Source organism: Heliconius melpomene, chromosome 17 (assembly GCF_056956725.1).
Source record: "Heliconius melpomene rosina isolate 202511_hmr_F chromosome 17, ASM5695672v1, whole genome shotgun sequence".
NCBI lineage: Eukaryota > Metazoa > Arthropoda > Insecta > Lepidoptera > Nymphalidae > Heliconius > Heliconius melpomene.
This window is the reverse complement of record NC_140405.1, coordinates 3,074,757-3,087,050: the sequence shown is the minus strand read 5'-3', so window position 1 is coordinate 3,087,050 and position 12,294 is coordinate 3,074,757. Positions and strand designations below refer to the sequence as shown.

At 29.4% G+C, this 12,294-nt stretch overlaps 3 protein-coding genes across 3 annotated transcripts in view; 2 read left to right on the top strand and 1 right to left on the bottom strand.

The window, feature by feature from the left end:
* Window positions 1-76: 76 nt before the first annotated feature.
* LOC146529843 (ornithine decarboxylase 2-like) lies at window positions 77-7,368 on the bottom strand. Its single transcript, XM_085200293.1, has 10 exons — window positions 7,241-7,368; window positions 6,559-6,756; window positions 5,576-5,693; window positions 5,264-5,395; window positions 4,455-4,575; window positions 3,976-4,149; window positions 3,324-3,455; window positions 2,857-2,958; window positions 1,981-2,207; window positions 77-349 (listed from the first exon to the last, which is right to left on the bottom strand). Exons 2-10 carry the CDS (start codon window positions 6,743-6,745, stop codon window positions 208-210), a joined length of 1,335 nt encoding a protein of 444 aa, XP_085056419.1. The 5' UTR covers window positions 6,746-6,756; window positions 7,241-7,368; the 3' UTR covers window positions 77-207.
* Window positions 867-12,294, top strand: part of LOC146529840 (CD151 antigen-like) — a 154,316-nt gene continuing 142,888 nt past the window's right edge. Inside the window, exon 1 of the mRNA XM_085200299.1 lies at window positions 867-982. The gene's annotated coding sequence lies outside the window, so the exon portion shown is untranslated. The remainder of the gene's footprint in view (window positions 983-12,294) is intronic.
* Window positions 932-12,294, top strand: part of SH3PX1 (sorting nexin 33-like protein SH3PX1) — a 141,855-nt gene continuing 130,492 nt past the window's right edge. Inside the window, exon 1 of the mRNA XM_085200291.1 lies at window positions 932-982. The gene's annotated coding sequence lies outside the window, so the exon portion shown is untranslated. The remainder of the gene's footprint in view (window positions 983-12,294) is intronic.

The following is a 12,294-nucleotide window of genomic DNA, read 5'->3' as shown; positions in this document are numbered from 1 at the left end:
AAAAATCTAATAATATTCTTTTAACAACATAATATATTGTAGAGATGAAAGAAGGAAAAACATGAAACAATGCAACTTAAATAATATGTAAAAATTTTTATTTTAGCTTATCTGAAGGTTAAAATGTTATCACAATAATATATAAATATTTGATATCACAAAATAATTATGTAAATAGGAATTATACATATATAGATTTAATTATCTTTACAATCTTAAAACGTGATTAGAACTTAAAGGATTTGCGTTTCTTGTTAGTGATGGCAGCGTAGAAGGGAGCGGTGTTGCAATATCAGCATTCAGTACAAAATCTTCAGCTCCAAATATTTCGCTTGACTTAAGCTTATTCCTGAATAAATAAAATTATTTATTATGAAATAACACATATGATGTTAATGGTTCAAGGTTCGATTTCTACTCAAAAATAATATTTTTATTCAAAATACGACGAATTGACAAATGAAGACGAAATCAATCCAGCCAGCTCTACGTGTCAATTTTCAAAAAATATATATTGAAGTCATTTTTAATGAATAATTAGAAATGATAGAAAAATTGAATTAATAATTATTATTATTATTTAATATGTGCCATTTATATATTTCAATATCCTAATTTATTTGTCACTTATGTACAATCATGCATTTAATAGAATTTATATATTTTATATTACGTATTTCGTATTTAGTTTATGTATATGAAAGCGCTCGCTACCGTCGACCGAACCAGTACGGTGTCCTAACATTTACGCCTACCCTCTTGTCAACGGCATATTTTATATTATAACAGTCGGTGCTTGCCGCTCGATGCGCTTTATATACGTTCCATTGTTTTCTCAATTATTTGTTAATATTATTATAATTATTGTGTTCTTTTTTATATATGTTTATGGTTGACTTTTGTATTAACTGTGACGTGATTTACTAGTTGTGTTCAAACTTTATGTGCTTTAAAGTGGTGTTCATTAAACTCGGTGCTAAACGTAAGTACACTTTTATTATCCACCATCAACACTACAAAATAACTTAATAAAAGAGGATTATTACATTAAGCAAAACAAGATTAAAAAGAGCTAGAACGTTTCTAACATTATAAATATAATCAAAACGAGCTTTGATTAATTCACGTGAGTTTCATTTACAATCTCTCAGTCTCAATTTTTCTATATACTCTACGTGTGTTTGTTGAGACTTCAATAACGTCTGTATCTATTATTATTGAAATTAGCTATTGCATACAAAAAAAATCCTCTATTTACTCATGTGTATTATTTGGATTCGTTTATTATTATAATTTTACGTTTCTATTAACATATTGACATAGTAAATATTGCAATTAATATTATTTTAACAAATTGTTTGACAATGGACTGAAATAGTGTATATTTATTTTATGTTTGGCAAATACGCCATGGCTATTGTTTCTTTTAACATTCTGACAGCTTGTTCTAATGGAATAATAATGAAGCATAATTTACTAACTATTTTTCTTTAATACTACAATTATAATATTTATAGCAATATGTAAGCAAAAAAAGTAATCATTGCATTTAAATATAAAAAAAAATATATGATATTATATAAATAAGTCCTTGAAAATTTAAATAAAATATAATTTTCATTAATACATTGTTCTTTATTAGGTTTATCTTTTAATACTCTATAGTTAAATTTACTAAGTATATTTATAAAATTAAAATTATATAACCTGTTCTGATCAAATAGAATTATTAACCTTATTAGATATAGGCTTTTGACTGCCAATTATCATTGACGGTTGAATGGAAATAGGGTTTCATGGCTTAAAATTTCCGATTTGAATCCGTGTACTTGGCTGTCTTCCAAGTTTTCTAGCGAATTAAGTTATACATTTTTAACGAGCCAGTTCAAAGTTCTTATGTAAATGTTTAATGTTTTTTCTTAAACTAAACAATTAATATTGATTATATTGAAAAGTATCTAATGTTAAAATAATACTCACCAAAGTTTTTGTGATATAACCGATCTTATCTGTGGTTTTCCTAAGCAGGAAAATTGACTCGAGAACCCAAAAGTATAAGCTCCCTGTAGAGTGAAAATGAGCCAATCAAACGGCGTACAACGAGGTAAGAACACCTCCAAATTCTTCATAACTTGGTCCGTTGAGTCGCAACTCGGTCCCCATAGGATCGTCTTTTCCGGTTTTTCATTTATAATATCTGTTCGTCGCTGTAACAAGGATTGTTAATTTTGAATTTTCCTTTTGTAATAATTTTGTTAGGATATTAAATTCGACGATTTGCTGGATGAAAAATAATAATTTTGTACCATTATCACTTTTTATAATCTTGATTTTTCTTATTAGTTTACATAAGTTTGCGATTTTTTGTGGAAATTTCGTGGAAATGAATATCGATTTTCCGAGTAATCAAATAATATACAAATCTACAGTATGTATTAAATCTTACTTGCCAAGTAATCGTACTAGCTAAATTGCTATTAATTGGAACATACTGGCCACATAGTAATGCATGACAATGGCTTGTCAGTCTATTCCAATACAAACTATTAATACCATTACATAGTAACACAGCTTCGACTGTAAGCGCGACGGTTTTGGGTTCGATTCCCACTCAGAGGAATTATTCATTCAATTCATTCAATTATCAAATTATTTCATGAGAAACGGAGTGTCTTAACACTAAGTTCCCGGGTTTCCTCAGCCTACCCTGCCATTTATTTATGGCATTTAAAATAGCAACTATATAAGATGACTTACCTACAAATGCAGCTTGCGCAATACACTGAAATTTAACTGTAATTTCTGCATTAGTATGCAAGCTGGCACTAAAATATCCAAAGGATTTAAATAACTTACCTCGAATCTCTTTACAACGTTCCAAGGCTCATTGAATCTCAAAGTTCCGTATATTCCGTCATTTATGTAAATCATATTTATTATTTCATCTTCCTTTGTTACCTAATATAACATTTATAATATTTAATTTATTTAATATAATATAATGCGTATCTTAATACTTATTTGCTTTTACTCATTTAAGTATTCGCTATCTTAGTAGTAAACTGGTGTGAAGGTTAGTAATAATCTTTATCTAAGTGTTTATAAAGATATATTATTGTATTATTAATATTTTGCAACTGTTCTAAGTGGTTCATCTTAAATATATGTTATATTATTTTTTTGTATAATATATAAAAAATATATATATAAAAATATTCTATACATTTATTATAATTACTGATAAAAATAAATATTCGAAGGCAAATTAGTGAAAAAATTATTAATAAAAATAATAGTATTTAATAATTATTAATAATAGTTACCCGTCGCACGTTGTTGATGTTACAGTACATATGGAAGGAAGAGTCAGAGATGTACCTTCCAGGCTCTGCGATTACTTGCACGTCAGGTTCAGGAAATAGTTTATCTATTGATTGATTTATTACTTTAGATACCTGTTGGAAAATAATATATTACATTTAAATGATTGAAATAAATTTTAAATAAAAGGTAAAAATAAAGAAATTCTATGAAATAAGAATTACAAATATATGAAAATCGCCCAAACCTTTCACTATATGTTAAAATTTCAATATAAAAACCATATGGAAATTATCAAATGGTATTATGGATATTATAAAAAAAATATAAAAATAAATAATTATAATGATTAAAAAGAGTAACTGTAAACACCTCTGGTTGCGGGTTCGATCATAGCCTCGAGTGAGGACTCCAGGAAATGAAATACATATATATTTATACTTCCATTTCTTTGCTCTGGTGTTGAGGCAAAAATTTACTTTGAGTTCCGCCACTAAAACACGCAATACTTTCAAAATTCGGCGTAAAACGGGGGACGGAGTGTCTTAACACTAAGTTCCCTCTGTCAACCCTGATGTGCGCGAGCTATAGAGTGAAGCTAATTTAATTTTATAATTTAATTAAGAAGCAATTACTTCAATAAATCTAAAATACCTCATCAATTCTGTTTAAATGGTCGCTCATAAAACCACCGCCAATGTCAACGATGCTCATTTTCCTGCCGGCTTTGGCTTCGTGGTCAAAGAGAGCCCTAGCCTGTGTCAATCCCTCTTCGTAACTCTCTTTTGAATAACACGCACTGCCCACGTGGAATGCTACACCGATTACCTAAGAACAAGAATATTTTTTTTATTAAGTTTAGATTTACGAAAGAAACGTTTTCTTACAAAAAACTAGTGAACGAATTTAGATGAAAATTTACAGTAATATATCTTATAGTACAATTTTTACAATATTATTTTTATAAAGATTTTCTTTAATATAACAATAAATTTATAATAGTTAACGGACAAAGGTCATGTTTCGTTCGGTAGTTACATATCAATTAAAATGACTTGTAATTAATTATATTTTTGTTATTATCATTGAATAAAATACATTTGACTTAGATAAGCAGCAAAAAGACAAATTACCTTTAAACCCAATGCAGCAGCTTCTTCAAGAAGGTCAATTGCTTCCGTTTCAAAATCACAGCCGAATTTGTCTCCTAATTTATAGATACTATCACTTTCTACTTTGATTCGAATTAGTAAGCTAAAAAAAGAATAACAGTTTCATTGAACTTACATATTTATTTTAATATATAGAAATTTATAATTAAAGACTATATCGCCAATTATCGAGAAATTGCGGATTTAGTGGCAAAACTGACCACTGCTCTTTTTTCTAATAAGAAAAAGTGCAATTGCATCTCTGAAAACATTCAGAGGGTAGAAATGAAAATAATTCATCTACCTAAGTGGGAATCGCACCTGTAATCATCGCGTACAATCAGACGCTGAGACGCTGTACTACGATGGCCTTATATATTTAACAAATACATACAAAAACATTGTACGAGCTGTACGGAAAGTTTTGCTACGGCGAGTTGTAAACTTACTTAACTTAATTGGCTAGAGCGCTTGGACGTATTATACAAGAAATGTGAATTTAAATATGTATATTACGTTTAATATATTATATTGAATTTTAATATATGTATAACAGAGTTAGTTAAATGTATAACATTGTAGGCAGTGAGATCAGGAGTGTTAAGACACTCTAGTCCCCACTGTATGCCTAATTTTCAGTACATTTGCTTGTTAAGTGTAACTCAACGCCGCACGCCTCAACGCTTTGTTTACCAGAGCGAATAAATAAAATAATAATTTACGTTTATTCATACCCCTATTAGGATTTAACCCACAACCGTTAACAATTAATGAAAGATGATTTCTCTTACTTGACGTTTGGCCAGTATTGCTTCATTTTCTTCAATTCATAAGATGAGTCGAACGTGGCATGACGAACGCCAGACTCTCGTGCAAATATCATCCATTCTGGTGTTTTTGTTGGCATGGCAAATATAATTCTCCTGTAATATTATGTATTTGATAAATATATTTGTTATGTTTATTATAAAATATTTTAAAAGGGGAAAAATATATGTTTTTATGAATATATATATATATGAACGGAATACATATTTAAATTAAACATAATATGTATATAGTATTTAGTTGATTTTTGTTTATAAAGTAATTTTCATACGTACAATGGAGACACGTTTAATTTCAATATTTTGCTAATCTCTCCTGGTGAAGCGCAATCGAACCCAAGTCCTAGTGTTGCTACCATTTTTATCATTTTGTCACTATCATTGGACTTCATTGCTGAAATGAAATATATATTTTAATGACATAACTCTATTTTTCACATCACTACATCCGTATCCAAATTAGATGGAATTATTTCATGAAAGTATATATAAATAATAACAGAAAACTAATTATTACGTCGCCATTTCTTTAACAAATTAGGCTAATATTTATTTATATTATAAATCTCCCAAAATAAATTTACAGCCACAATTAACGGGCTTAGCAGGAAATACCGCAAATGTATCACGATAATGTCCGTTCTGTTTTGTAAAATGTGGAAACTAATTTTTACTTACAATTCTGTAACAGGCAAAATTATTATCAAATCATCAATTTAGCTTAATGTAATTAAATCCACTGTTAGTATAAAAGGAAAACCACTTAAATATATATTACTACTAGTGGACCCGAACGCGGCTGCGCCCGCTTGAACTATACGAATATTTATTATATATATTTATGAAATTATTTTCAGTTTTCAATAGAGAGACGCGTTAAGCAAGGTCATTTTAAATTTGGGTGACGTTTTCTAACAACAACCTTTGCAAATCGTTGCTTAGCAACGTGACAGTTGTTATTAACATGGCAGAATAAATTACATGTCAAATAATAAGTTTTTTAATATATGGATATATATCGAAAATATTACAAATATGAGAAAAAAAAGTATCCTATGTTCATCCCGGGGCACTCAAGTATCTCTATATGAGTATTTTATCACAATTAAATTAGCGGTTTGGCCCTGATTGCGTAAAAGACAGACAGACAGACAGACAGACAGAGTTACTTTCGAATTTATAATATAGGTATGGATAAGAAAAAAAATGTAAAAATATAAGAAATAAAATACATGAACAAAATAGAGAAAAGGCATTACCATAAAATATTTGCACCCTAGGCATCATTTTCTGAAAGTATTCGATCCGGCGGTAAGCCTCGTCCATATCGAAAACATAAAATGGTTCCTTTTGGCGTCCGCCTTCTATTAGAGCCTTAGCTACATCTTCGGGAGTTTGTTTGTCCAAAACTACTACTTGGTCATTGATTGTGTTGTCGTTTGTCATTTTTTAATTTTCTAAATAATAATACATTTTAAAATAATTAGTGATATACAAAGTTTTTAAAATAGGTAATCTTTCAATAATTTAATATTTTTATGCATCAATTTATCTAATCGCAGTAGGGAAAGCTGTAGATTTAAAATTCAATATGACGATGAGGAATGTAAGGTCCCTTCTAAAGCAAAAAAGATAGAAAGAACTTAGTGTCAAGACACTCAGTTCTTAATTTTTCGCTGAATTTGAGACATGGCACTTTGAATGGCTGATATCCGCACCTCGCTTCCTGCTTCCAAATTGGAAAAATCGATATATTTGATAAACAAAAAATGCATTGAGATATAAACATTTCTCGAGTTTTCATCCTAATGAAAACTCTTCCGATTGAAATTCAATTCCATAGGTATTTATATATAAGTTATAAAAGAATAATTAAGCCTTAAATATTAAGAAAAAAATAAATAAAAAGACTGAACTTCATAAAAGTAAAGTTTAACTTACATTAGCTTTTGTTAGTAATATGTGCTGCTACCTCACTTATTACAACTATAATGAAGACGACTCGCAATATATACACACTCGTGATTATTTACACGAGATATGGTAATTCTGGAAAACAAACGTAAAAGTATTAGTAAAAATTTGCAAATTTAATTTATTAAATACTCCTTTACTAAAAACCTATGACTTTTCATGTATATTTTTTATTTTTATTTCGTCTTGCAGATGAAATTATTAAGGTAAATATAGATACACATAGGTCTATCGATAAAATTAATAGATAAAGTCAAATAAGTATGTATTTTTATGGGATGGCAATTTCGACTTGTTAAGACCAGTCACTGTAAAAGTTCTGGTTAGATTAGGTTAGGCTAGAAATTTTAATTAAAGATTTTTAATAATTAATTAGAACATTTATCATTAAAAAGTCAAACTGACTTTTGATTTTCAAACTCTAAAGTCAGTTTGACTTCCAATAAAAATATTTTATGCAACTATTATAATTATAGTAATTTTATGGTATTTTATTTGATATATTATGTAAGTAGCTATTTTACATTAAAGATCCTTGAGAAAAGTTTCCTCACAGAAGTCTGCAAAATGTTTATTGATATTATGATGAGATGACATTTTGTTATTAAAATTACACCTGTTTGGTGACTAACTCGATTTCGAAAAAAATATTTGTTTCATATATTCTCATCAGAAGTACTTTATTAATTTTGATTCCTTTATTTGTGAAGAAATACACGTTTTTTCGCGATATAAACGGCCATATCTTTTTTTAAAGTAAATGTAGAAAAATCTGTGTGTCAAGAGCATTTTTTTTGGCTCAGACAGACAGAGGGACAAGTGTGTGTGTGTTTTTAGTGTGTAATTAATACATTCTTTTTTCGATTTTATATATTGTGAAATAATAATTGATATAAATATTCGAGGCTGGTAAGATAACTGTAAGTGTTTGTACTGTATACGATTGTTTATTTTGTAATTGTTCGTTGGTAAGTTTTAAGTATATTATTATTACAATAAAGAAAATTTATTGGGGCAGTCATGGCGCATCGGCACAAGGGCGTGACGGTTGTGGGTTCGATCCCCACTCGAGGAAGTGAAATATTTATTTACGTTTAAATTTAAATTTCTTCGTTCTGGTGTCGAGGCAAAGCGCGGCGTTGAGTTCCACTCAATAACACTTACTATAATAAAAAATGTCGCGGGAGATTGAAACGGACAGACTATGACATTTTGTTATCTATTAATATTTATATAAAATTTTATGTACATTTAACTTCTTAATACTGTTATATATATATCTGAATCTCTAAAAGATCGAGGTTAATTACGATCACTTCGGATAAGAGTTGTAACCATTAGACGTACTATAATATCTTATTAAATTATTTATATAATCAATATTATGATGTTTTATATCATATTATTTATTTATATATTTTTATATATTTATTTAATATATTTTTATGAGTAGAAAATTGGGGAGTCAGCTACAGATTGAAGCATAGTTAATATCGTTTCAGAAAAATATCCTTTTAAAATATGTGTTTATCTACATATATAAAATCGAAAGGTCACTCACTCATCACGAAATCTCAGAAACTACATGTGCTAGGAATCTGAAATTTTGCATAGGAGTTACTTATAGGACGTAGGTGCTCGCTAAGACGGGAATTTGCAATATTCGATTTCTAAGGGGTTGTTTTTGGGGTCGAAAGTTTGTATGAAACTTCGTTACTACAAATGATAGGAGTCTCAAATTTTGCATAGACGTCACTAGGACGTAGTCATGGAGACAGAAATTAATAATAACATAGTTCACGCGGGTGCAACCGCGAGCGGGCCGCTAGTATATATATATGACTTTGTTTGGGTTATAGTGTTTGCAAATGTATTATTTTATAATTACTTAGCTTAAGAAATACTTTCATTTGTTTAATTTTACTTTATACTGCTAATAATTAAGCAAATGAAAGTGACATAACATTGAAAATGTAACAAGCTTTGGAATTGATCATTTTTATGTAATACGTGATGTACTTACTACAATTTATTTGCTTCTTTTTTGTCTTTAACATTATACATAACTAGTGGACCCGGACGCGGCTACGCCTGCTTGAACTATAAGAATATTTTCGCGTCGGTCATACTCATACTATGCCGCCCGAAGGCTAGGTCATTTCGAATCAGTGACATCTCCTTAATTATTTAGTAGAATGTTATACAGTAAACTATAATTTCAATCTAGATAAAATATTAAAAGTGACTATTATATTTATTATCATAAGGATGAATATCAAAATGTCGCGGTAAAGGTTGCGTAGCGACGCGACGGTTGTTATTAATATGGCAGAATAAATTGCATGTCAAATTAGAAAGTACTTTAAAATATATTAGTTTATATGTGTAATATAATGTTATATATAGCACTTCTGAAGAATGCAGCTTTCATACAAAACAAAAACAAAGTAAATCGGACCAGTAGATCCAGAGATCTTAGCGTTCAAACAAACAAACAAACAAACAAACAAACAAACAAACAAACAAACAAACAAACTCTTCCGCTTTATTATATTAGTATAGATGATTATATTATTAAATAAATATTAAAAACTTTTTTACAAAATAACAATTTTATATGTGAAATATTTAAGAAAAATATTAATTGCGTCAGATAATATAGGAAATGGCTGAGAAAAACCCACTCTACAACATTTTTGTCCACAGATGAGCTATACGTGCGTTGTCGGCCTTGAAGATGGAAAAGACGCGTTTTGAAGGTCGTAAGCACCCGGAAACACTATGGCTACGATAGTACTGTTTATTAATATAGCCGTTTTAAATTTATGGAATAAATACATTAATTACGTTATTTATCCCATTAATTTAAAATGTCACATTTATTACATTTTTTTTTATTTCTTATCGAGTGTTTTAATTGTCAATAACAATAAGGACTACAAAAGTAATACAAAAGAACACATACCATTACATATATACGAGTATATCCTCCCATATAACGCATATTATATCAGCAGGAGTATTTGACCTGATTCCTGCCCTTGAGTTCTGTAACCATACAGTCCGTTATCATCTTAAATATCTGTTTGTACTTCTCTCGATGTGCCATTCAACTATGAAGTGCCTTACTTGTCTTCAATAAGTGCATTTACTTTATAGGCTAGCGATGCTCCAACGGTATTACACGGGGTCGTTGGTAGTACTGGGAGGTGCTACTAAAGATATAAAATTGGGGAACGGAGTGTCTTAACACTATGTTCCCTCTGCCTACCCTGAAGTGTGAAATACAGTGTGAAGCTGATAAAATAAATATCCTAAAAAAATCTATTTATTTTCTTCAACGCACCGAATTGTGATTTTTATTGACTTCCAAATGCAATAATGTTATATAATACGAAATTATACTGTAATAAACATTTAAGCGATTTATTAGCCTAAGTTAAGCTATTCTTATGAAGCCAAGTGAGCGAGTTTTACGTATCATTTACCTCACTATATTCATTTTATTACTTTGACCCACTGGCTAATATGCTTAACATAATTACACGAACGCAAATCCTTTGAAATATATAAGAGATAACGTTGATGTTTCTCTTTTTATTTATATATATTAGATATATTATTAGTAACATGCGCAGACGAATATTTTTCTTGTAATACATAGATAATACAGATGTAGGTTTACATTGAGTGTCTTGTAGTGAAAATTGGATATTTTCACATTTTTTTTTATTTATCAACAAATAAAAAAATATTATAAACAAAATTTTAATTATTATGAAAATCAATGGCTTAAATAAGACATTCATGTATATACATGTATCTGTCTAAAATTACAAATTCTTTTGAACGTTTTAATTTTTAGATTTCCTCGTGAATTATTTTGATATTCTTACAGATCTTTCTTTTTCAAATTATAATAATAAGTGTAGATAGTTACAGGTCGGAAATACTTTAGTACCATATATGGTAGCTTTATAAAGCTTCAAAGACAACCCTCAGAAAGCCAACAGCGATGTCTCTTTACTAGAAAAATATAATCTACTAGCGGACGCGCGCAGCTTCGCTTGCGTATTTAAGGATGAATTCTAATAACCCATGAAACATGTGTTCAATGAAATATTTTTAAGAGTCTAAATTTCAAATTTTATAAAAATCGGTGGCAATTTAAAGATTTTTCCATAAAAACTTTTAACCCCTTATTTTCACCCTTAGGGGGTGAATTCTAGAAAACCATGAAACATATGTTCAATTAAATATTTTTAAGAGTCTAAATATCAAATTTTATAAAAATCGGTGGCGATTTAAGAATTTTCCCATACAAACTTTCAACCCCTTATTTGCACCCTTAGGGGGTGAATTCTAGAAAACCATGAAACATATGTTCAATTAAATATTTTTAAGAGTCTAAATATCAAATTTTATAAAAATCGGTGGCGATTTAAGAATTTTCCCATACAAACTTTCAACCCTTTATTTGCACCATTAGGGGGTGAATTCTAGAAAACCATGAAATATGTGTTTAATTATATACGTTTAAGAATCTGAATTTCAAATTTTATAAAAATTGGTGACGATTTAAATTTTTTTCCCATACAAACTTTGAACCCCTATTTGACCCCTTTAGGGTCAAAATTTTTCAAAATCCCTTCTTAGTGGATGTCCAGATTACGAAAGTAAACTTTTGTCCAAATTTCACGTTTCTACGCACAGCGGTTACGGCTGTGCGTGTGTCTTACCTCAGTCAGTGAGGACAAGTCCTTTTATATATTTAGATATTAACCATATTACCACATTAAAAATATTATATAAATAAAAAATAGCATTATATATTTTGATCGAGGTCGAAGTTGAGACTGCAGATTATGTGGACGTCGTTCCACAGTGGCACAAGCGCTAGGCGGTTGTCGTTGACGTTCGATTCCCACTCTGAAGAATGAAGTATTTAATATTTTAGTTACTTTGCTCTGGTAACAAGGCAAGGCTAGAGTGGTAGAACTCAATGCCTTGCCTTGCCTTGT

Bases quoted from the DNA above. Each gene is read 5' to 3' on its own strand.
- LOC146529843 (XM_085200293.1), bottom strand. From the start codon at position 6,745: ATGACAAACGACAACACAATCAATGACCAAGTAGTAGTTTTGGACAAA. The intron at 5,396-5,575 runs GTACGTATGAAA...ATAATATTACAG, and splicing joins AAATTAAACGTGTCTCCATT to GAGAATTATATTTGCCATGC. The intron at 2,208-2,856 runs GTAAGTTATTTA...TCCTTGTTACAG, and splicing joins ACGTTGTAAAGAGATTCGAG to CGACGAACAGATATTATAAA.